Here is a 26,322-nt window from a genome sequence, read left to right on the forward strand (position 1 = left end):
GCCCAACCAACTGAGCCACCCAGGTGCCCCATGATCTATTTTTGGATCTTAGTGATGAATAAATGGGCATGTTCATGTTTCATCAAACTTGACATTCATATTTTGTGTTCTTTTCTGAATACATTTTATAAAAAATATATTTTTATTAAAAAATTAGAAATAATATATTTTTAAAAATTAGAAGTAAGAAACTGTTTTAGTTAGACTGGGTCTGAGTGCCTAAAGACATCAACTCAATTAAGTCTCATTGGCAATCATAAAAGAGCAGGTTTTGTTTACTCATTAATAAGTTAATTTATTTGTAGTCCATGTGTGATTTTAGAATGTACTTGAGATTTGCAGAAAAGTTGCAATGGTGGTACAGAAGGTTCTACATACCACTCATCCATTTTCCCTTTACTTATTAACATCATATATTATAATAGTACCTTTGCTACAATGAAGAAAGCAACATTGGTACATTACTATTAACTGAATTCCTATTTCATTAGTTTTGCTACTACCATCCTTTTCATGTTCTAGGATCCCATTCAAAATACCATGTAACATTTAGTGGTCCTATCATGCAAATCCCCATCTGGTCTGTGACAATTTCTCAGTTTTTTCTTGTCTGTTTTGTTATATTTTTTTCCATTAACCTGACAGTTTATTCAGGTATTTTGTAGGTTTTTCTGGGTTTTCTGACGTTGTTTCAAGGCCAGATGGGGTTTATGGGTTTTGAGGAAGAATATTATGGAGACGAAGTGCCTTTCTCATCACACCATATCAGAGTGCATACTATCAACTTGGTTTATCATTGATGGTGTTAACTTTCATCTGACCAAGGTAGTGTTTACCAGGTTTCTCCACAATAAAGCTACTTTTTCCTCTCTTCCATATTCTTTGGCAGCAAGTCACTAAGCCACCCACACTCAAGGGAGATTGGAGATTAAGCTTCAGTTCTTTTTTAAAATGTCCAGTTTTGCGTACGATTTGTACTGGACATCATGTATTCTTTTTAAAAATGTCCAGTTTTGTGTAGAATCTTTATTGCACATCATATATCAGCTCAGTTCATATGTGTGCTTTATAAATAAATATATTATTTTGCCTCTTTAGGGGCAAATAAATAGCAAGTGATGTGTTAACATCTCTTCATTTTTCAATGTTTTTACGTCTTAATAGAAATCTTGTAACAAGATCAGTATAATGCAAACTTTAAAAAGTTGATGTTAGATACAATATCGACTGAATTAGATACAATATCTAACTGTATCTAACACTGAATTAGATACAATACCTACTGAAAAGAAACAACAGTAACTGAGTAGGGGAGACGTGAGATCATCTTGTTCATGAGAGGTTATGGACAACAGTTTCCAAATGTGAGGGAAATGAGCTTGCAGGATGGATTCGTATTTGGGGCAGAAGAGGTTTGCAAACTTGGTGAATCAGGCCCTCCAGAGCACCTATAATTTTGTTTTCCGCTTTTGCTCTGAGGACCTTAGGCATTACCCGGCTCGCCAACTCTGGACTGCAAAAGCCTTGGCAGGACTACACTACAGACGGCGGCCTGGTGCAAGGAACGCGTCACTCCCGCAGTGGATTTCAACCACTGCCTGCTGGGTAGTGAGTGAGCAATTTATAGGGCGCGGCTGGGGCTGGGGAGTCAGTAGGAAGCTCCTCCCCGCGGCCTGGGAGGGGGCGGTCCTGGAGGACGCCGCGCGGAGCTCCAGCTGCGGCGGCGCCCCGCCTCCCCGCTCGGCCCCGCCTCCCCGCTCGGCCCCGCCCTCTGGCCCCGCCTCCCCCGCTCGGCCCCGCCCTCTGGCCCCGCCTCCCCGCTCGGCCCCGCCCTCTGGCCCCGCCTCCCCGCTCGGCCCCGCCCTCTGGCCCCGCCTCCCCGCTCGGCCCCGCCCCTCCTCGCGGTCTCCGCGTCTTCCTTCCGGGTCGCGCTGGGCCGGCCTCTGAGCCGTCGCGCCGCAGCGCGGGACTCTGGGAGCCGCCCCCGCGCCCGCGTCTCCCGGTGCCGCCTGGGTCGCTGGTGAGGCCCAGGGCGTGCACCTCTCCCGGACCCGGCAGGGTACGGCCCTTCCTTTACCTCTTTTCCTCCGGCGGGTCTCCGTCTTCCTCCCTGAGCGCTGGGGCGGGGCCGGGCCAGGGCGGAGCGCCGCGCTGCGGGGAGCCTGGGCGCGGGCCGAGGTCCCCGCCGGCCGCCCCTCCCCCCGGGCCCGCGCCCGCCCGCCCCCCGCCCCCCGCCCGCCGAGCTTGCCGGGCCCCCGTGAGCGGCTCACGCGCCGTGCGTGCGGCTTCTCTGCCCCAGCGTGTCCGCACGGCGTGCGGCGGCGGCCCGACTCCCACCCCGCCGGGGCCTGTTTACCCCGCGGGGCCCCCGGGCCCGAGCCGTGAGTGCAGCCCGCGGCGGCCGCCTGCCCGCCCGTGTCCTTGTTGCCCCCGTGCGTGTTGCCTTGATTTCCCCGTAGCATCGCTGCTTTGCGCTAACCAGGCCCGTGGTCTAGGACTGGACAAGATACCGGGCGGCAGCCCTGTTCCCAAGTGCAGGGGTGTCCCTGGGCGTAGTGTTGGCGGTGACCACCCCCTCGGCCTCCCCATCCTCATGTTGGCAGTGGGAGAGGTTTGGGGTCGCCCTGATGGTTCCCAAGGGCTTATTGGCACATAGCCGTGGGCTGCAGTCACTAATCGGGATTTACGAACAAATAGAAAGTCAAGGTGATTAATAAGCCTGTGGTCAGGTAGCGGCGTTGACGGGACACCGTGATTGGCACCTTGCCCTGGGGGATCTGACGCCAGGTGCGGTGATCTTGATTGTTCCGCTTGGAGGACAGCAGCTGCCTTTCCTGCTTCCTGGCGTGCGGTTCCTCGGGTTCAGGCACGCTGTATCCTTTAAAGAGCTCGCTTAATGCCTCTGTAGGTCCGCACTCCGTATTGTACCTGTTGGTGAAGTACAGGGAGATTTTCCTAATGCACCCACGATCCTGCAGCTCCTCAGTAGCTCTTTTAGGTTATTGGGGGCGCCCCGCGGGCGGCGATGTGCCCCATCACCCTGGTGGGCACTCTCGAATTGCTCATTGAGTTGGATTCTTCTTTTCATACCTTTTTTTTTTTTTTTTTGAGTACCAACTTTTTAAGCTCCGATGTTGGCTTTTCTGAGCCCTTCAACTTCCGGCGCTTCTCTCCCGGTTTTACGGACTTGAAAAATCAGAAATCATGCGCAGTGGTTAACTTTCTTCTCTATAACGCCGTGATCGAGTAATGCAGTTATCGTACTGCTCTCACCGTGGCGTCTTAAAATATTGCTAACCGCTGTCTTTTACTTTCAAATATAGTCAGCAAAAACTGTCCCTTTGTTCTCTGCCGTCTTAGTCTCTGCCTCGCGCTCTTAAATTTCCTGGGATCAACATGCTGGTTTTACTTCATGGAAATGTAACCTTGGAGTTTAACTTCATGGAAATGTAACCTTGGAGAACTGCAAATATATATGTACCCACCTGTTTTCTTCTAGTACTTTTAAATTTTTTTTTTAAAGATTTTATTTATTCATCATAGACACACACAGAGAGGCAGAGACACAACACAGGCAGAGGGAGAAGCAGGCTCCATGCAGGGGGCCCAATGTGGGACTGGATCCCGGGTCTCCGGGGTCACGCCCTGGGCCGAAGGCGGCGCTAAACCTCTGAGCCACCCAGGGATCCCCTGTTCTAGTACTTTTAATGAACTTAGTCATCATCCAAAACTCTTTAACTTGCCTCACGTATAATTTAGCGTGAAAAAGGAAGTAAGGCGCTTCCCCCACCCAAAATTGTGAGCCATGGACCCCATCATCATTTGTTGGATTCTGTTTTTCCCAGCTGATAACAAATACTTTATTTATCCAAGGTCCTTCCTCATTCTTGTGTGTTCTAAGGACGTTTTCTGAACTTTTGTTCTGTGATCTCTGGCTTCCTGTACTGATCCCATGCTGCTTTTCTTTTTTTTTTTTTTTTTTTAATTTTTTTCCTTATTTATTTATGATAGTCACACTGAGAGAGAGACAGAGAGGCAGAGACATAGGCAGAGGGAGAAGCAGGCTTCATGCACCGGGAGCCTGACGTGGGATTGGATCCCGGGTCTCCAGGATCGCGCCCTGGGCCAAAGGCAGGCGCCAAACCGCTGCGCCACCCAGGGATCCCCATGCTGCTTTTCTTACTCTAGCTTTATAGTGTGTTTAATGTCTAGTGATTCAAACAGTGTCTGCATATTGTTGACCACTAAATATTTTTGGAATGACGACACTTAGTGGGGTTAAATTGATTTCCTTTTTTATATACCCCCTTTATTTTAAAAGAATTTATCTATCTATCTATCTATCTGTTTATTGTGGGAGCAGTGCTCTAAATAAATAAATAAGGGGCAGAGGGAGAGGGAGAGAGAAAATTCAAGCAGACTCCACACTGAGGGCAGAGCCTAAACCAGGGCTGGATTCCCAAGACCCTGAGAGCACGACCTGAGCCAAAATCAAGAATTGCTCGCTCAACCTACTGAGTCACCCAGGTGCCCTGCCCCCCTTTAAAGTTTCTTCACTATTCTTGAAATTATTATTATTTACTTTTAGGTAACCTGTTTCATGGTACGTTGAATCATTAACCATTGCTAAGTAAATCCCTTCTTTTGATACCTCAGAACTGGTGCCGCATAGAGTTGCTCCTTAGAGTTGTATGTAGAAAAGCAGCTGTTCAAAATCTGCAGGTCTTTTAGCTTTGCATTGTGTTGTTCAGAAGTATAGGCTCTCCTCAGCCATGACTCAGGACTTTCTGTACGGGTTTCAGCAGCTCTGAGGAATAAATGCAGATAGAAGTAACATCCAGGGCAGCCCCTTGTCCATTTGTATTTTACTATCCTAACTGTATGTCTTAGGTGTAAAAACTTAACAGATACTTAGAAACTTTATTAGATTATAAAATGTATACATTCTTCAAAAAAAAAAAAAAATCAGGTAATACAGAAGTAGCCAAAGGAGAACGTTAGTGTTGTGTGCCCACCTATCTCACCTAATTTCCCAGAGATCATCATTAATCATTTGTTCTCCTTTCAGAGACTAGAAATACATGTGTACAAATCTCCATTTGTTTCATAAATGACAGTGTACTCTATGTAATTTTCTATAACTTCCAGTTAGTAATAATTGATGAGCATCTTTCAGTATCAGTGCATAGAAAATTGTTTTTTAAAGGTCTTTTTTGGTATTTCAGTGTAGGAATAACCTAAAACGTGTTTAACTGATTCCCTATTGATATTTAAGCCATTTCAAATTTATTTCTATCACAGACAAACTGCAGGGATCATTTTTGTATTTATCTATTTGCACATTTGCTTATTTCCTTGGTGTAGATGCTTAGACATGTAATTGCTGGGTCAAAAGCTATATATATTTTAAATAATGATAGATCGTGCCATATTGCTTTTCAAATGTAAAATTTGAGTGACTTGAGTAAATTTTTACACTTTATAAGAATGCTGCCACTGCCATATCATTGCCAAGAATTGTCACAGATCTTGAGATTTAACCCTACTTGTAAGCCAACAGTTTCATGGACACTGGCAGAAGACATGAAACTCTTGGGCCAGAGACAAAGCACAGCAACAGCAGTAGCCAGAGTATCGTCATTTTCTTATGCAGCTTGCTTGAACTCCAATTTCTTCTGGGTGATGTGGTAAGGACAAGATGACTCCAGCACACACAGTAGATTACAGGACAGGAACCCTGAGTTTGGAGAACCTGAATCGTTCATAGAGGGCTGCAAGTAAACTTGCTTAACCTTTTCCCTACAGAGAGGCATTATATTTATAATGCTACAGACTTTCCCATTACTCTAAAGGGAAATCTCTCTTTATCTACCATGGATGTTTGCTATATAGACATCCTTGAAAAGATAGTCTGGAACAAAGGCTATCAGTGCCCCCTGCTTATAAGATGTGCAAAAACATGAGAGACCTGTCAAGAATTGTATCAACATGATACAATCGTTTCTTACATTTTAGAAATTTTATGGATGAAAAATGCTGTTTTTACTGTTTTGATTTTACATTTCTTTATTGATAGAGTTAAAAATCTGTAAATGTTTATCAGTCATTTGCATTCTTTTTTAACTTATGTGTTCATCTTCTCAGTTTTCTATTGAAGTGTATCTTTTTCTTATTGGTTGTAATGGCTCTTTATGTGTTGTGGCTATTAGTGACTTGGTACACCATTTAATAGTATTTTTTTTCATGGTCTATTGTTTTAATGCTGTTTCTGGGAACTTTACAGAAATTTTTATAATATTAATGTTGTCCTATTATTCTCTTCCTTTATACCTCTTAAGTTTTCACCTCAGGATTATTAAAATACTTTGTACATATTCTCTTAATTTCATATTTTGTATCATAAATTTAGATTAAAAACGGTTGCTATGGTAATATTCTAAATTATTTTTCTAAATGTCTGGACATTTTTCTAAAACATTTATTTTGATAAGCCATCCTTTCCCTGTTGTTTTCCCTGACACACTTATTATACTACATTATTTATTTCCTCAAAACTGACAAATCAGTAAGCAAAATATGTTGGTTTCCTACTGTGACTATGAATTTGGTTGAATTCATCCTATGTGTAATTATTTGGATTTTATTCTTACAAAATATAATATACCATTTTGCCATGCTTAATTTTTGCCTGGGAGTCTATACTGTCTGATATTACTCTTGCCATCTCTATCATTTTGTGTATATCAGATCTTTATTGCCCATATTTTTAATTTTAGTAATTCTACATCATTTTACTTGCCTCTTGTAAACATCAAACATCATATACCTGGACCTTTATTTCTTATTCTAGTCTTCCCTCCTCCTAAATTGAAAGTTTGTCTTTGGGTTTTTTTTGTTTTTTTGTTTTTTCATTTTAAAACTTTTTTTAGAAAGATAATTATTGAGGGGTGCCTGGGTGGCTCAGTCATTTAAGCGTCTGACTCTTGATTTCAGCTCAGGTCCTGACCTTAGGGTCATGAGATCAAGGCCCTTGTTGGGCTCTCTGCTGAGTGTGGAGCCTCCTTAATATTCTCTCTCTTCCTCTCTGTCCCTTCCATCCTCTGAAGGAAAAAAAAAAAAAAAGAATTATAGATTCACATGCAATTATAAGAGAGAATATAGAGAAATCCTATGTATCCTTCACCTAGTTTCCTCTTGTAATAACATCTTGCATAAAACTACACAGTACAGTATTTTACCCAGGAAATTGACATTGGTACAATCTACAGACTTTATCCAGATTTCATGACTTTTACATGTGCTTGTGTGTGTTTGCATTTAATTCTTTGCTAAGATAATTTTATGTAGATCTTGTGACCACTACCTTGGCCAAAATATAGAACAGTTTCATTACAAAGATCCTTGTGCAAAAGGCTTTATCTTTTAATAGGAAAATTTAACCTATTCATATTTTCCTTTTTTTCCTCTTCCTTGCAATTTCAGAAATTCTAAAATCATCTATAACTGTTTCCCTTATACCTCCATTCAATAGTGACTCCTTGCCTTCCCTACATTCTTTAGGTTTATTGATTTGATTTCTTTTTTACATATGTTCCCTCCCCCCCACCCCTCCACCCCCAGCCATCTTTTTCATCTTCACCAGTACTATATGTGTAAAGATTTAAATTTGACTGTAAGGTCACTAGTTACTTGAATATTACGTCTTTCCTTTTAAAAAATAATTTAATTCCTTTGTTTTTTGACTGGAATACTTTCTTCAAGATATTTCTTTTTTTTTTAATTTTTATTTATTTATGATAGAGAGAGAGGCAGAGACATAGGCAGAGGGAGAAGCAGGCTCCATGCACCAGGAGCCCGATGTGGGATTCAATCCCGGGTCTCCAGGATCGCGCCCTGGGCCAAAGGCAGGCGCTAAACTGCAGCGCCACCCAGGGATCCCTCTTCAAGATATTTCTTAAGAAGAATTTGGGAAGTATATTTGTATGTCCAAAAATATTTTTCATTGTGTTGTTTTTCCTATGTGAATAACAGTTTGAGTCAGGTTTTTTCTTTAGAATTCCTGAAATATACATTATCTTCTAGCATTTCCTTGAATTTCCATCAGCTTCAGTCTCTTGCATTTATATAAGCATTAGGTTTCTTGCATCTGTGTTCTAAGTCACTTATTTTTTCATTTAAAATTGTAATTTACTGCAGCCACCATGTTTTTAATTTCAAAGACCTTAAAATGTTTTTAAATTAGTTTCTACTTGTTTTATGAATTCTATACTCTATTAATTCACACTAAAGATAACAATTATAATTTTAAAACTACTCTTCTATTGTTTATTAACTTTTATTGGAGACCATTTGCTCTAATTGCCCAACTTATTTCTTTGTCTTTAAGATGGATAATTCTGTGCCTACCTATAAATGCAGATCTATGTTGGCTGATTTGTTCCTGGTTGGGAATCTCTGTGAAGTCATGAAGGTCACTGTTCTCTCTTCTAGAAAGGTAGTTCCCTAAAGCCAGGTGAGTGGAAGAGTCTCTGTGATCGGGCTTTGTCCTAGACACAATGAATGGGCAGGACATGTCAACTAATAGATATCTTTCAGAGTATGCTGGTCAAGAACAGACTAATGAAGTAGGACCATAAATAGGCCAATGTGGGGATATTAAATCTCTAGCTTGATTTTGTTTGGTCCAAAACAAAGACTGCAATCAATAGCATACAGGATAGTCCTATCACCCTAGGAATTCCTTTGTATGGACCCTTTGTAGTCATTGGAGTTAACCCATCTTTCCTTTGACTTCCTGGCAATCCCTGATCTGTTTGCCTTCCCTATAGTTTTGTCTTTTCTAGAGTATCATATAAATGAAGTTATACAATATGTAGCCTTTAGGTGTAGCTTCTTTCACTTACAAAATCATTTTAAGATTCATCCGTGCTATTTGCTGAATCAGTGGTTCATTGTATGGATAGATGTATGATGGTTTATCCTTTCACCTGTTGAAGGACATCTTGGATGTTTCCAGGTTGGAGTGATTATGAATAAATAAACATTTGTATATGGGTTTTTGTTTGAAAATAAATTTTCAATACACTTGGACAAGTAATATAGGATTGAGAATGCTGGATGGCTTGGTAAGGGTATGTTGAGCTTTATACTACACTGCCAAAGTTTTCAAAAGTGGCTATACCATTTTGTATTCCCACCAGAAGTATTTGCAACATCCAATTTGGTATCATCTTAAAATTTCATTAATCTGTAATTAACTCGTTCCAGGTTTAAGATATTAAATATTACCTGTCCCAGAGTTACCCTTTTGAAATTATGCTTGACGTTGCTCTCAAGTAAAATGTTTTCTAGGATACCCAAAAATATGCCATAAAGGGAAAAAATGATAAATTGGGCTTAATAAAAATTGAAAAGTTTTTTCTTTAAAAGATATTATCAAATAGGGACACCTGGGTGGCTGAGTGGTTGAGTGTTTGCCTTTAGCCCATGGCGTAATCCTGGAGTCCTGGGATCGAGTCCCACATAGGACTCCCTACATGGAGAGAATGCTTCTCTCTCTGCCTGTGTCTCTGCCTCTCTCTCTCTCTGTGTCTCTCATGAATAAATTTTAAAAATCTTAAAAAAAGAAAAAAAAAACGGTATTATCAAACAGATGAAAAGCCAGGCACAGACTGGGAGAAAATGTTTGTAAAACATTTATCTGATAAAAAACCTTGTATGTAGAATGTGCAGAAACTCTTACAACTCAATAATAAGAAAACAAAAAAACCTGATTTTTAAAAATGGGCAAAATATACATTTCACTAAAGGAGATACAAATGGCAAATAAAGACATGAAAAAATGCTCCACATCATTACTAGTCAATTGATATTTACTACCCACCCGATGGAACGGCTCAAGACTGATGATGTTAACTGTTGATGAAGATGTGGAACGACTAGAATTTTCATATATTGCTGATGGAAATGTAAAATGTTGCAGACATTTTAGAAACATTTTGGCACAAGAAACAACCCAAATGTTTATAAACAGGCGAATGGGTATGTCTGTATCATGAATATGATTCAACAATAAAAAGGAGCAAACCGTGAATATACATAACAACAGGGATAAAGATAGGCTGTGCAAAATAACCTAGACACAATAGGACACATACATATTATTTCACTTATATGTAACTCTAAAGGACAGTCTGATTTATAGTTATATAAACTTCTTGTTATCTGGTGCAAGAAGTGGCTGGATGATTGGGAGGGGGCGGCAGTGAACCTTTTGGGCTGATGGAAATATTCTCTATTTTCAATTTTGGAGGTGATCGCATTGGTATATATCTTTGTCAAAACTCATTAAACTATATACTAATTTTTTTTTTGGAATGTGAATTACACAGTAAAGTTAATTTAGCAGTACTACAACATTTTAGTTCATTGCTCTTTTAGTATGAATGGTTAGCTGTGATGTACCTATGATCTTTTAATTGGATTTTTGTTAGGAAGGCTGAGTATAAATTCAATATATTTCTATTAGGTAAAATGCTCTATTTTACTGTCCAAAAATGTATAGTTAGTATTTGAATAAAGTAAATTCAGTATACTTTATGGTTTTAGTAGCTAGAGAGATTTTTTTTCCTCTCTTCAGTGAGTCCATTTAAATTGCCCTTAGCCAAATATCCCTAATATTTTAGATTTTAATTAAATAATACATTGTGATTCTGCCAAAGTTTTAGGGTTATTCTAAATTCACAGTTCTTCCCATTCAGATGATTTATTCTTACCCATCATTAACAAGAGAATAAAAGATAAAAATAAAGATAATATGGCATGGTGGCAGCTTATCTAAAGTACTTTGTATATCATACCTGTTTTATTAGAAACACGTCCTTCCTTGTCACTTTGTGAGATGGTGCTTTGGGCAGGAAGAGGGTTTTCAGGTCCACTGTGTTAAATCACTAAACATCTTTCCCTACAGCTCTGCTTTTTAAAAGAAAAGAAAACATTGACTCCTTGATTCCTTTCTCTACTAAAGAAAGTTCATGAAATATTTCATAAGTTAAGATATGCTTGTTGTTGTTGTTGTTGTTGTTTTTAAGATATGCTTGTTAAAGAAAGTTTAGGAAAGAGGAGAGAGAACTAACCGTCATCAATTTCTAGGTTAAATTGATTTTAAATCTAAATTTTTTTTAAAGATTTTATTTATTTATTCATGAGACACACAAGAGAGAGAAGCAGAGACACAGGCAGAGGGAGAAGCAGGCTCCCTGAGGGAGCCTGATATGGGACTGTATCTCAGGACCTCAGGATCATGACCTGAGCCAAAGGTAAACATTCAACCACTGAGCCACCCAGGCTCCCCTTCTCCGTTGTTTTCTGACAAGGTTATTCTTGACTTGATTTTTTATGCACTTCTTAACATGGTCCTCACCATTTGTTCATGAACTCAGCAGAAGTTTGGAAATGCCTGCTGCTGCCATACTTTTTCTATTTTTGAGTTCTACTTTGATTCCTGGAAGAGAAAGAAGTACTCTTGGTCTTTTTGTTTTTCAGGATTTTTCCTTGGCCTTTAGGTTTTTCCTTCCTGAGTGGTTCAACTGCCTTTTTTTACTCTATTTGTCTGGATTTTCAAGAAGCTCTGAAGCGGGCTAGGAGGCTGTATTTTCCCTGTCCATACGCATAGTTCAGTTAAGAAGTTTATTCTATATCAGAGTCTTGTTGAATAAAAACTGTGGTCAGAATAAGTGTTTTAACTGGAGGAGAATAGAGGAGGAGAGATGCATGTAAAATCGTAATATTCCACTTCCAATAGTCTCCTTACTGACAGTGGTACATTATTTTAACATAGTACATTGAAATGTAAATAATTACTGTGAAGAAAAAGAGCTGCTTTGCTACCACTCAGCCTTTGCTCCTCCCTAGCTCGTCTAATACCAGAACATATCAACCTGTCTTTTTACCCTTGCTCTTTTATTATTGCCTTCCCTGTCTGGCTTCTGCCCTCTTGTTCCTAGGTTATCACTTTTTCTAAGAACTTCTTTTCCACTCATAGTTTTTCCTGTTCTTCTTAATCATTCTATGGTCTTAACATAGATTTGGAGTGTTAAAAAAAATTCATTGTATTTGAGAAAATAGTTTCCTTTTACCTCTCCAATCATCTCTTTCATGAATCTTTCTTTAATTTCAATCAGAGTTTCTTTGTAGCCAAGGTCAAGTCTCTTTTATGTGTTCAGGGGCTGCTTTTGTACTAACGGAGGTTACTACTTTTTTACATTCTCTTTGAACAGTAAAATTTCAATATGTATACTATTCCTTATTGGATGGCTTCAAAGAAGGTCATACATTTGATTCTTACCTATTGTGTTTCGGTTTTTATTATCCACTTTTCCCCTCTTTTGCTCTGTATCAAGATATGGAATTTTTTTTTGCTTCATTTTTCGGTCGACGTGTTCTTATCTTGAAGAGTCCCTGGTTTCATTTCTGTGTTCATTTCTGGCCATCTTCTCTGCCAGTCTTCAAAAAACAGAACAAATGCTTATTGAGCATATATTGGCATGTGCTAAGCCCTAAGGGTCTAGTTATGATTAAGTCACATTCTCTGAACTTGAGGAATTCATAGTCTGTTAGGATAGAAAAAATCTCTCACCATGTAAGAAATGGCACACAAGAGTGTAAGAGCAGAGAAAAAGTGAGTGGTAGACAAAGTCTGGACCTGACCTTAAAGGATGAATAGAGGGTGCCAGGTGGGAAAGAACAAGTTGTTCCAGCCAGCAGCCCAGCCTCAGTGGAAGACTTGAAGATGCTGAGATGTGCAAGCACACGTGTGGTTGGGGTGAGGCATATATTCTACAGCAAGGGTGCTGAGTGTGGAGAAGTGGAAGGGAAGGGGAGAAGATAGGTGCCAAGGTAGTTGGAACATTCTTGGATCTCATTTTATCAAAAGACAGTCTTCTCTTAATGGTACCTCTGTCTATTTGAGAATGAAGAGGAAGAAGGCCCAGGGAGAAGTTATCAGACAGGCAGAAGGAGACCTAAAAGCATGTGGTGTGTGTGTGTGAGGGGGCAGGCCAAGAAAGAAGGCCAGTTGTGAGTGGCAGCTCTTGCACTGGATTCAAATATAATTCCCTTCTTCTTGATATTTTCTCCATTCACTGATGTCTTGATTCCTAGACTTGTCCAGAAAAGTCCTTTCCTCAAAATAGTGTCTCTTGATCAGTTTCAGCAGGATTCAGAAATGAGAACATTACCAGGTTTGGCTTTTTTTTTTTTTTTTTTAACTGATTTCTTACCACATTATGCAACCCTGTTAGGTTTGGTGTGATGCTGTGGAGCTGCCTAGGCCCTCGTCTTTCCCCTTCACTTCAGCGACTTGTCTCTGTGGGTCATTCTGCAACAGGACTGTGTTGTGGCTTGCCTTCAGTATCTGGCCATGCCTTGTTGCCTGTCCTTTTTCCTTTTCTAGATCTTTTCACCTTAAGTTGAGAATCCTCTTGGAGTTGTAAGCTTGTTTCTAGGTTCTTTCATTGCACTGTGAACCTAGCCTTAGCGTGGTCCTGGCTCAAGTTCATTCCGATGGCCTCCTTTTGTTTATTTTATGGAAAGTCCTTTTCCTTCCTCCTCTTTCCTGTGCTGGAGCAGGAGCCGTCTTCTCTGCAGTTCCTGCCATCCTGCTTCTCTCCGCCTCATCGACTCCCCATCTCACTTCAAATCTCAGTAGAAAACATATGTTCTCCCTTGCCTATACCTCTTAATTTCTCTTTTCCACTGTTATTGCTTCCTCTGTAATTGTATTATTTAACTTTGTTAAGCATTTTATAATATGAAAGATGTAGTTGAAAATAAAGTTGTATTATAATAAAATCATGTCGTGTAGAGCAAGTTGTTTCCCAAGGAGTATGAAAGTCTCAGGATAGAAGTTAAGATGACTGTTGTTCTGTATTCCTTGATTGTGCTGGTATAAAGGTTCCGTGTGTTGCGGAAAATTTTTCCCCTCATAGCCATTGTTGATAAGTAATTGGATTAGACAGCTAATAAAATAGCAATCACCCTATTTCTAATTCTGATTTTTTGTTAAATGGAAAACAGTATTTTTATATGTTGTGAGGGTTTTAAAAAGTAAAGTAGCCCTTTGAATGGACTGAAAAAGAACATATCTCAAGAAAGGTATATTTTACAATCACCCCTTTGGACACTTTAGTGTACCAGGCTAATACTTATTTATTTGCGCCAGGTGGGAAAAGTCATTTTGACTTTGAATCCCATTCTCCTCATAAAGTAGTTATTGTATCTTTTGCATTTGGTTCATTGCCCATTGGGATATTCATTGGTTATCACAAATTGCCTCTATGCCTTGGCAAAAATCCAAACAGTACTTGGACAATTTGGACTTCAGCATTGGCTGTTGCTGCCCACATGAGTCCTGAGACTATGGCTCTATTCCCCTTTTCAGCTTCATTTCCCAGGGAAAAGTAGAGTGAGCTATTCTTTCTCCTCCATATGTTCTTCTCCACCCCACCCCCAAACACTTTTATAGTGTCATCTTAGTTGATTGGAAAGGAGTTGAGAATCAATGAAGGGTGTTAACAGTGGGTTTGCACACTTCCTGTTTATATTTCTATGCCCTGTTTATTTTCAAAAACAGTTTTTAACTTTATTACATTTTTCTGAGCAGTATTGCTGGAAAAGAATAAATATATTTGCTTGTTCAGTGTATCGTACATTGATTTTCCTTCTTTCAAAAACTTGTCAGTTTTAGCTTTATCTTACAAAAAATAATGATTTTTTTATTCATAGTTGGAAAAATCAAGCATCCATTTATATTGCTCTTCTACTCTGCAGAAGTTTGAATATATAATACGTACATTTACAGTTTATAACTCACTTTTACATATGTTGCTTCAGTGTAAAATTTTACTTAACTCTAACGCAGCTTAAAAATGATATTGTTTGGCATTCTTGCTACTTTTTATATTATCTCATAAGTTATAATAGTAAAAGCTAGCTGGGAAACAAAGTCCATGGCTTGGTATGTCAATTAGAATTTGACTTTCAAAAAAAAAATTGACTTTCACAACTTGTCTCCATCTTTTTGGCAAGAATGGTTGTGAAAGTTCACATGAATGATGATATCTTGTTTTGCAGGTATTCCTTTGGTTTTATAAAATTTTTACTTTCTGATAAATGCAATTTTATAAAGAAAGTGAAAGTAGCTCCTGAAGCAGGCCATAGACTGTGGAGTGAGAAGTGATGTCCAAAGATTATATAGCCAGGGGGCTTGGGTGGCACAATCAGTCGAGCTTCCCACTCTTGGTGTCTGCTCAGGCCATGATCTCAGGGTCATGGAATTGAGGCCCCCTTCCATCTCTCTGCTCTGGCTCTGTGCTCTGTGCAGAGCCTGCTTGGGACTCTCTCTCCCTCTACCCCACCCCCCGCATATCACCCCCCTCAAATAAATAAATAAATCTTAAAAAAAAAAAAAAGATTATAAAGCCAAACTCATCCATCCACTTTGGCAAATGGAATTCTGTCCTTCTCATGAAGATTTCCAGGAGTAAAACAGGCAGTCTTCTGTCAATTGAGTTGGATGCTTACCAATTGCTTTTTATTTCCTAAATTTCATTTTTGCAGTTTATTTTATCCTTTTTCTTTTAAGAAAGAGAAGGACCAAGTAAATTCTTTGGGCAATTACCCGTGTTAATATACCTGCGGGCCTGTTCTGAAATAAAGTGTATATTGTAAAAGGTGTATCATTTTAAATTTTGACATTAAAGATTTGAGATTAGTGCATTGGTAATTTGTGACAGATTTATACTTGTGGTAGGTGAAATATTTGAATAAAGAAGTGATATACTAGATTGTTTCTTTCCGACACTTATAACATGATCTATACTTTAGCACTTGGTGTTCTATTTCCTGAGGAGAACCTGACTCTTGATTCGTGGTACATCAGCACTAGGAACGTGTGCTGCAGAAACACCTTATTTATTTTAATACATATTTTGTTATTCTTCTCTAGAAAATGTCTTGTTCAGACTGTTCTATTATGTCTTGTTCCTGGGGTGCAAATTCCTCCATTTAGTGAGTCTGCCTACTGAGTGTCCTTTATCGTGGTTCCTTTTCTCTTGTAGTCTGTGAGTTTTTACTGTGATGTATCTTTAGTAAGGGTTTAGTCTGTCTTGTGTCATGTGTCATGAAAGTATCCCTGCAAAGAGGTTTCATATCTACCCCTAATAGGTTCTAAAGTTTTACCAGTTCAGGACTACTTTATCTTTTTAAATTCTTTTGGCTTGGGGTTGGGGTGGAGATTCTAAATCTCATATGAAAGTAGTGTGAATTTAGGTCCATGTTCTGTGCATGATATATGCCTAATAGGATTCTGTTTTCCCATTGGTGACTTTTCCCCATTATCTAAATTGATGTCATGTCTCCTTAGGCTTCCTGGGCAATGAGTTAAGTTTTCACATTCCTGGTTTCATAGATAGGATAATCAATCTTTCCTGATTTTTTGGCTTTATGAAGCTCTTTCCACATGTGACCTATGGCTTGAAATAACCTTTTTGCATGGATGTTAGAAAGTCCCCTTGTAACCATTAAGGCCTATCTATCTATACCTGATTCCAGGAGTTGTATTAACTTCAGCTCCTGCTCTGCACTTTGACTTTCCTTTGTTTCTTATAACTGTGGATTTTCCTCACTTGTTTCAAGCTCAGTTCTTTATTTACTGTTTCACTGGTTATGTTTTGTCAAGCATTTCAGTGTGTTTGAATTTGGCTGGGATTAAGATGCACAAGAATGCTGTTATATAATCTTAAATTATTTAAGACTTTTATAGTGTGTTTTATTTGTTCATCACCTTTCTATCAACACATCAACTATTATGTGCCTACCACATACTGAATACTTTGAGAATTGAAGATCTTTGGCTAGATCCTGCCTTCAAGAAACAGTCTGATTAAAAAATGGGCAGAGGACCTGAAAAGACACTTTTTTGAAGAAGATACACAGATGGCCAACAGACACATGAAAAGATGCTCAACATCACTACTCATCAGGGAAATGCAAATCAAAACCACAGTGAGATATTACCTGACACCTGTCAGAATGGCTAAAATCAAAAAGACAAGAAATAACAAGTGTTGGTGAGGATGTGGAGAGAAAGAGACCCTTGTGCCCTGGTGGTGGGAATCTTATTGGTACAGCCCCTGAGGAAAACAGTATAGAGGTTCCTCAAAAAATTAAAAATAGAAATACCATATGATCCAGTTAATTCCACTACTGGGTATTTACCCAAAGAAAGCAGAAACACACAAAAAGATGCATACCCCTATGTTCTTTGCAGCATTATTTACAATAGCCAAGATATAGAAGCAACTTAAGTGTCCATCGATAGAAAGTAAACACACACACACACACACACACACACACACACACAGGAATATTATATGGCCATAAAAAAGGATGAGACCTTGCCATGTACGTGATAACATGGTGGGACCTAGAGCACATTATGCTAATTGAAATTAGAGAATGACAAATGATTCCACTTATATGTGGAATCTAAAAAATGAAAAAACAAAATCAGACTTATAAATACAGAAAACACTGATATTTGCCAGAGGAAAAGGGGGTAGGGAATAGGTAGAATGAGTGAGGAGTGAGAGACTCGGGCTTCCAGTTATGGAATGAATAAGTCATGGGAATAAAAGTCACAGTGTAGGCAATGTAATCAATGATATTGTAATAGGGTTGTATGGTGACAGTTGGTAGCTGCCCTTGTGGTGAACATAGCATAATGTGTCGAGATATTAAATCATTATGTTGTACACCTGAACCTAATGTAACGCTGTGTGTCAACTGTACTCAGAAATTTTTTAAAAATAAAAAATAGGGCAGCCTGGGTGGTTCAGCGGTTTAGCACTGCCTTCAGCCCAGGGCGTGATCCTGGAGACCTGGGATCGAGTCCCACATCGGGCTCCCTGCGTGGAGCCTGCTTCTCCCTCTGCCTGTGTCTCTGCCTCTCCCTCTCTGAGTGTGTGTGTCACAAATAAATAAATTAAAATAAATAAATAAATAATAAAACAATGAGATCAACAATACTGTTTGGTCCCTACAATATATGTCTGCCCACACACTTGGATCCATAAGCTATAGGTTTGTATTGTTTATATAGAAAGGGGTCATTATGATGTTTTTATGACATTCCATCATGAAATTTTAAAATTATAGTAGTAATTCAGAATTGTCCACAAAGTCAGAAATATGTGACCTGTTCAATATGAAAGTTCTGCTTAACAAGTAGCTGTTGTTATCTGTGTTTATCTGTTTATCTAAAAGGTGATCTATAATCCTTTTGGGATATTTGACTTCCTAAGTTGGAAATAAAAATATCTTCTAAAACTGTTGTCTTATAGGTAAAAGAATGTGACATTTCAACATTTGAACCTGAAATCAGCATGCAGATTTCAGGCCACATGGATGAATGCCAACTTTTGCATTTCCTGTGTGTATCCTGTGACCATTCTCTCTGGGGTGAGTGATTTCTAAGAGTATCTGGCAGCAAACCAGATGCCAGCCAGCCATGGAAAGCCCTAACAAATACTGCTAAGAGTTATAAATTAAACACTGTCTGGTGATCTGTGATGTGTAAGGCAGTTAATTTAGTTGGTCTGGATTAACTGTCAGCTCCAGAAAACTATATTCCCATAATGTGAAATCTATACTTAGCATGTTTGGAGGTGAGTAATAATTAACAATAGGGCATCATTTGTTAAAATGTGAAGTTATAAAATGCCTTAAGGTTCTTTTGGATTTACAGCAGTGTTTTAGTGGTTGGCCATATTTTTGAAATGATTTTCATTTTAAAAGTTCAAGGACTTTAGTGTTTTCTGAAAGATAGTTATAACTTGGTATAAAATAGGTTCTTTTTTGGGTCTTATACTTTCCATTGCCTTATATTACCAGTTTTGCTTCCCATATAGCATAAAATTGTATACATTTTCGATATTTAGGTTTCTTGAAAATTTATTTGATAAATTGTACCAGAGATTTATATTTACAGTGAATTTTGCTTTTTCAGTTTCATTCTGGGGGATTACATTGGGGGAAAAACTTGATTATTACCGTATCCATGAATTTTTCTGCATATTTAAATTATTTTACTTTACCAAGCCATTCATTTTTTTAGAACATCCTTCAAAGAGTTCATGCGTCTTACTGAGGACACCTGACCTTTTGAAGCTTCATAATTCACACCTAGATGTCACCAGTCTTTCCCATGTTAACAGTTCTGACTATGTTTTATTATATATGCCTTCGGCGCCGAGCCAGGACAGCTGCAAGAGGAGAAATGATGAACAGCCATAGAACTATAGAATCAAACAGCCGGACTTCCCCTCTCAACGCAGAGGTGGTCCAGTATGCCAAAGAAGTAGTGGATTTCAGTTCCCATTATGGAAGTGAGAATAGTATGTCCTATACCATGTGGAATTTGGCAGGTGTACCAAATGTATTTCCAAGTTCTGGTGACTTCACTCAGACAGCTGTATTTCGAACTTACGGAACATGGTGGGATCAGTGTCCTAGTGCTTCCTTGCCATTCAAGAGGACACCGCCTAATTTTCAAAGCCAAGACTACGTGGAACTTACTTTTGAACAACAGGTGTATCCAACAGCCGTTCATGTTCTGGAAACTTATCATCCTGGAGCAGTCATTAGAATTCTGGCTTGTTCTGCAAATCCCTATTCCCCAATTCCACCTGCTGAAGTAAGGTAAGACTCATTTTTTTTTTAATGACCATGGTATATGGCTGAACGGCTTTGGTTGTTTTACTATTAGAAGTCTTTTTGTATTCTTTTAAGTAATTTAAGTAGTTTAGACAAATTGGATTTTTAAAATTTTCCTTGGTTTTCTAATAGGGAAAGAAAGACCACATGTTTAAAGATGTAATGCATTCTTTACACCTTGTACCTTAATGTTCATAGATGGTGAGATTTGTGTGTCACAATTTACTATAAAGAAAATGTGATTTGAACTAATTAGGATGTGGGCAAGTCTGTGAAGTTAGTAGGAAATATGACCTACAAACAAGCATCATGTTATTGCTTTTACATACAGTGAGTAACTCAAAGTAGATCTATATAAAGTGATTGTTTTAGGGAGGGTACTTAGGGAATTAGCTTTAATGTTAGGGGATATCTTTGTAACAAGCATATTCATTTAAAAACAAATGTTGCTTTCAGAAATTCATGCATTCTTTCTAAAAGCCTATTTATTTATATAAATTTGGGTAGCAGTGCCTCGTTCTGTCTCTTTTTCTCTCTTTTTTTTGTAGTTCAGCCTCTTCTTTTTCAAAGAATATAATCATTGACCTGGTAATATATTCACATGGTTCAATAATCTAAAAAGTACATAATGCAGTCTTGTATGTTCTCTCTTCTCCATATGCCAATGACCCAAAACCGCTTTTATCCACTTATTTTTTTTACAGTTTCTTTATGCAGGTACAAGCAAATACAAATATATTTTTTTTTTATATGCAAAAATAAGCATACTATTCATGTCATTCTATATCTTGTTTCATTTAGTAGAGTATACTGTATCTTTCTATGTAAGTGCAAAGAGAGGTCCCTCATTCTTTTCTGTGGTTGCAAGTAATGCACAGTGTATATGTATCCCAACTTATTAACCAGTTTCCTTTTGATGGGTACTTAGTTTTCCCATACTTTTGCTACTATGAACATTAATGCAATGAATAACCTTATTTGTCATGAATCAGTTCACACGTGTGTGGGTTGGGTTCCCAAAAGAATTGCTGGGCCAAGGGGTCTATGTATTTGTAATTTTGATATATAGTGCCAAATTTCTCTTCAAAGAAGCTCTGCTTATTTATATTCCTGCTAGCATTTTTTATGCATACATGTTTTGTCCAAGCCTCACCTACAGAATATGTTGATAAATTTTAATATTTTTGTCATTTTGATAGGTGAAAATGTTATCTCATGTAAACCTTAAGTTAAAAGACTATTGTTATCTCTAAGGTTGAATATGCTTTCATGTTTAAGAGCCATTTATGTTTCCTTCTCCTTGAACTATCTGATCATGTTATTTGCTCATTTTTTTATTTGTTGATATCAGTTTTTAGATCTATCACTTTACTAATTCATTCATTCATTAAAATACATGTGTGTCCACCATGTGCTAAGCATTGATTTGGGTATTGGAGATACATCAGTGAACAATGAACAAAATAGACAAAAAGCCCTGTGCTTTTGAGCTTATTCTAACCCCAGAGCTGTTGGTGGGCACATGTTAAACTGAGTCCCCAGCTGCCACTGGAAGAGGAGTGGGGACAGGATCAGTTACCACCTGATACACTGCTTCCCTTAAGTCCTTTGTGCCTTCAACATTAAGGGAGTATAACTCCCCAGGGTCAGGAAACATTTGCAGAGTACAGCTCAGCTCAAGCTGGAAACTGCTGGAATAATCTTTACTCATTCTTTTCAGAATGTCCTTGATAATTTATCGTGAATAATAGTATTAATGAATCTATTTTTTAAAAAAAACAGAAAACTAGCATCCTTTAATATACAGATTTTTGGTGTTTTTTTGTTTTTTGTTTTGTTTTTTTCTGAGAGAAAAGGTGCTTTGGGCAGGATCCTTTCTTACGAGAAAATTGTTTTATTAGATTCTGTCATTCTTTGTCTTCTAATGACAAATTTACACACTTTTTCCCTTAAAAAGCTAGTCAAATTTGGGAATGAGATCTATGAAACATGTAATATCTTTAATCTAAACCCTAATGTCTGCATAACTGATTTTAAGTATAAATCATGCTCTTGGATTCCTAGCTGAGAGTTGTAGTATATGGTTTAATTAAAGCGACAACTTTATTTACAGATGTATATCTAATTTGCTTAACTGATTTTTAGCTATATTCCATGGAAAATACCATCAAATTTTAAGAGAAAAAGAATCTAATATATATTATTGCAGGATAAGAAAAGAGACTTTTAAATTTTACTGATTATGAGATCAATAGATATTTCATTGTTTAAAAAAGCTTGTTATAAAAGATCAAGAAAGAAAATACACACAAAAAGCCCCCACAATTCTTCTCAGATTCAGTAACTGTTAATATTTGGTGAATTTCTTTAAGCAGTCAGAAACACCAAACACCTTGTCTGTCAGTTCACTGCTGGGAATGGAACAAAGAACCAGACAAACATGGCTCTTGTTCTTTGAGCTTTATAGGCCAGCCTGGAAGAAGACTGGGAGATCACAGGGAAAGTGTGCTGGTGGAGGGAAAACCTAATCTGTGGGCCTCAGACAAGCCTTCCCTGAGGAAGTGACTTAACTGAGATCTGAAAGTTGAGTGAAGCTTTAGTTTGGGTGGGAAAGGTGGAGGGAGAAGAGCACGTGCAAAAAAGTGAAATCATGAGGTGGGGTCTTGGTGTTTAAAGAAGTGAGAAAGGTTTAAATGTAGAGAACAAGCTAGAGGAGGGCCACAAACATGGAAGTGCCATTCTTAAGATTTAGATGACTGGTTTCTAGACTTTGAGAATCCCAGGGGTTTTGGAACCAGTATCCCAGAAACAGACCTTGAGAAGGTTGTTGTTTCACAAGTGATTTGCCATGAAAAGGCTCCTGGAACCAGTAAGAGAGTGGGGTGAGTGCTGTAGGGAAAGGAAGAAGTCCCAGCCAGCCTGGAGGAAAGGTTGCCAGGGAGCTGGACTCTTATACTTCTGTACCCGTCTGTTTTGGACTGTGGGCTGGGGAAGTGGGAAGGAGAATGGGAATGAGGATCTTCCAGGAACATGCCACCCTCTGGATGAAGAGGCTCTAGGAGCCCAAGTAGTTCTCTGAAGAAGGCTGTAGGTGGAAGCCCTTAGCAGCAAAGCAAGGAGATGTGGAGGGTGGGCCCACAGAACTGACCAGGAGGTCTAAGTGGAGTACAGTAGAAAAAGTTGGCTATCATAAACTAACATAATAATAATAATAAAAATTAGAGAACTGATATAGGTTGTCAGATTATTTACATTGCTAAACGAGTACACATAAAAAGACAAACAAATGAAATACTAACATAATTTATCGTCACCATCACTTCATAAAAGAAACCTCAGTTTATAGTGGGAAATTGGCTAGATCAGATCTTAAAGAATGGTTGGCAATTTTACATGTATACATGTGCATATTTTCATGTATACCAATACGTTCCTTATTTTTCACATTTAGTCGTGGAACACTCTGCCACACGCAGTTGTTTGGGAACCATTGGACTGTACTGCCTGTGATTTTAATTGAGCACATGGTTTTATGCCCACCTTAAGAGTTAGCAAACGAGAGAGTGTGTTGGAGTGGCTCAGGAATTTGTTTGCAGGAAATGGACTCGTAGTCCCAGAGTATTCAAAATTTAAAAGCAATCTTTCCCTATTTTGTCTGGTTGCATTTTTTTGTTCAGTAAGTGAAGCAGACAAGTTACAGGTAGTTCTATAAGATCTCACAGTCTCCTGACTTCTTGCCTAGTGCCCGATTAAGAGAAAAGAAAACAGATAGTATACATGTCCTGGTCCTGAGGATAAGATCTTAATGTATGCTTGTGTAAGAGTCAGAAGTTAGGCTAGCACAGGGTTACACATTGGAAGGAGACAGGAAAAGAGGAGAAAGAAAATAATAAAATGAGGTCATATTAAAGGAACTGATTGGAATAAAGTTATTTGGGGATAAAACTTAGTGGTATGGATTTTTGAGTGTGAAAGCACTTAATTATATAATACTGAAGTCAGAGAAAGCAGGGAGAGAAAAAGTGGCTGTCACAGAGGGAATTTGCTGCCAAAGGAAGTTGCTTAAGCAACAATTTCACAAATTGGTCATGGTCTAGTCCTGACTTTGTAGGCCAAGAAGCATAATTTTGTTAAAGCAGATGCTAGTCAGTTCCAATTAGAGATGGGCTGCGAGGCAGGGAGTGAGTAGGTGTACTATGGAAATACTTTTCTTTTGTTTCTGTTGGTGTTCCTCTTCTGTCTCTTTACTTCCAGCTGATGAAATGAACAGTGTTGGCAAGAGAACCTTCTTTGTGCTGGCTACTAGATACGCTTACTAACCAGGCGACATCTTGGTTATAGAGAAGTTTTTTGCATCCATGGGCCTGGCTTCCAACCTAAATGCGCTGGAAAACTTGCTTTCTCTGGTTTCCATTGGTGAATGTCTCTCTTTCTCTATTTACCAGTTGCTTCTGGGGAGCCCTAGAGAAACTCTCTCAATGGGGAAGCAATAGATCAACATCACATTTGTTTCTTTGTTTCTAAGAACTGGACACATAGTAGGCATTCAGTGCAACCAACAGAGAAGTAAGTGGGCTGATGGAGAGAATGCTGTTGGTTACCATCCCAGAATTAAGTGGTGGGAGGTCACAGGCACATGGGTGGCTTAGTTTTTTATTAGGTGTCTGTCTTTAGCTCAGGTCATGGCCCCAGGATCCTATGATCCCTGCTTTGGGCTCCCTGATCAGCAGGGAGCCTGCTTTTCCTGCTTCCTCTGCCACTCCCCTTGCTGTGCTCTCTCGCGCTCTCTCTCTGTCAAATAAGTAAATACAATCTTTAAAAAGAAAGGATTTTTTTTTTGAAATTCCAAACTGAATTTTACATATGTGATACTGTAGATTTAAAATACACAGGACTTTGGAGTTTGTCAGATTTGTCCCACATACATGTAGAGAGTGTGTGTGAGCACATATAGTAAACAGTTTAGTAGCATGACTTAAAGCAGTTTAATTTCATTAACACTGCCCTGGGTCTAGAGGATTAAGAGACTTGGGGCCATCTCACAGAAAAGTGTGTGTGTGTGTACACCCACAGGTGTGCACATGTACATTTGTATTTGCTTGCTTGTTTTCAGTGACTAGATTTTAAGATTCTGGCTTTAGTTTTCTAGAATAAAATAATATGGGCATATTCTCTTATGGAATAAAATAGGTATCTTTCTCGTTCTGACTTTGAAATAATATATTCTAGTTTTATTAGGAAATTTTAAATAATTCATTTTACTGTAGACACCTCAGGATCAATTTGTATTGGTCTTATAGTTAATGTTAGTTTAATTCAGAAGGCCACAGACCTATAAAATAATTTTTTCTCTTTTTATAATTTTTGTTACTTTTCAGGTTATCAAGAAAAAATAAAATATAAATAATTCAGATACATGACAGCTTTTCTATTTAGATATATTTTAAAATATTTCTAAAAACTGATGATGTTGATATTGTTCTTTATGTATGCTGTCATATTTACAACTTCAGATATATGTATAAGTAAGTATATAATATTCATGCTACATAGAAGACACAAAAATGTTGTTATGATAGCATTAATCCTGGTATGTTTAAATAAACTAGAAAGGTTAAAGAAGTCAATTTAAAGCATCATCTAACTTGTGCATTTTGCAAGGTAGGTAGTGAGGACTTTAGTAGATTAATTACCGTATTATAATTAACCTTATTAAAATAGAATATTTCTGCTCTAGTCAGTGCTTTTCTTTAAGCTTACATTTGTAAATTTATAATGTAATTTACATGATAATACAGTTCAAAATAAACATGAAGAACACATTAGTTGTGTATTTATTTATTGCAAAGGACCTGGCAAAGGTGATTTCTACGTCACATTTTCAGTGTTTCTGTTAAGCCTCATAAAAACTTCCCACTGAAGCTAAGTAATAAAATAGACTGGTTTAGAGCATGTGTGTTGTAAACCAGTATGGGCAATTATTTCACAGGGTCCCATTTGGTCCTTATTTCCTAGACACAGGACATTCCTCTAACATTCTCTAATGTCATTTTACTGTGGCAACAAGTAGTAATAGTTTACTATTTACAAATAGTGAAACCATTTACCTCATGATTTTTGGAAATATACTGTCTGAAATTAGGAATGCATTTTCCCTTACCAACATGGTTTTAAATGATTCATACCTCAGTTCCTTGTACCTGTATGGGTAGCTCTATTTAACTGCATAGATTTACATAAGAGTGTTCAAATCAATTCTATTGTTAGAAACCCTCAAGATTTTTGCAGTTAAGCTCATGGGGTATCTAGGTCTAGCCTTCTTTTTGTCTGATGGGTTTTATTCCTCATTGTCAGGAGAGAATCAGCAACAGTAGCAGATACGAGGTGGTTATAAAGATTCTAGTGATTCCAAAAGTTCCTACTATAAGGATTAGTGATATCCTTATATTCCCATGAGCTTCTGCTATATGCTTTTATTCCTAAAGGTAGAAATTACTATATTTTCCTTTTGCATTCTCCAGGATGGTGCTGTATGCCCTTCTTGCTGCC

General features: G+C 38.3%; 1 protein-coding gene across 3 annotated transcripts in view; it reads left to right on the forward strand.

The window, feature by feature from the left end:
- Positions 1 to 1,902: 1,902 nt before the first annotated feature.
- FBXL4 (F-box and leucine rich repeat protein 4) overlaps positions 1,903 to 26,322 on the forward strand; it is a 79,025-nt gene continuing 54,605 nt past the window's right edge. The window contains exons 1-4 of one of the 3 annotated variants that reach the window (XM_077902997.1): positions 1,903 to 2,059; positions 8,387 to 8,512; positions 18,402 to 18,519; positions 19,175 to 19,758. In XM_077902997.1, the coding sequence (XP_077759123.1) occupies positions 19,247 to 19,758 (512 nt within the window). In that variant the 5' untranslated portion in view covers positions 1,903 to 2,059; positions 8,387 to 8,512; positions 18,402 to 18,519; positions 19,175 to 19,246. The remainder of the gene's footprint in view (positions 2,060 to 8,386; positions 8,513 to 18,401; positions 18,520 to 19,174; positions 19,759 to 26,322) is intronic. The other 2 variants (XM_077903000.1, XM_077902998.1) reach the window with 2 other exon arrangements.

Source organism: Canis aureus, chromosome 7 (genome assembly GCF_053574225.1).
Source record: "Canis aureus isolate CA01 chromosome 7, VMU_Caureus_v.1.0, whole genome shotgun sequence".
Lineage (NCBI taxonomy): Eukaryota > Metazoa > Chordata > Mammalia > Carnivora > Canidae > Canis > Canis aureus.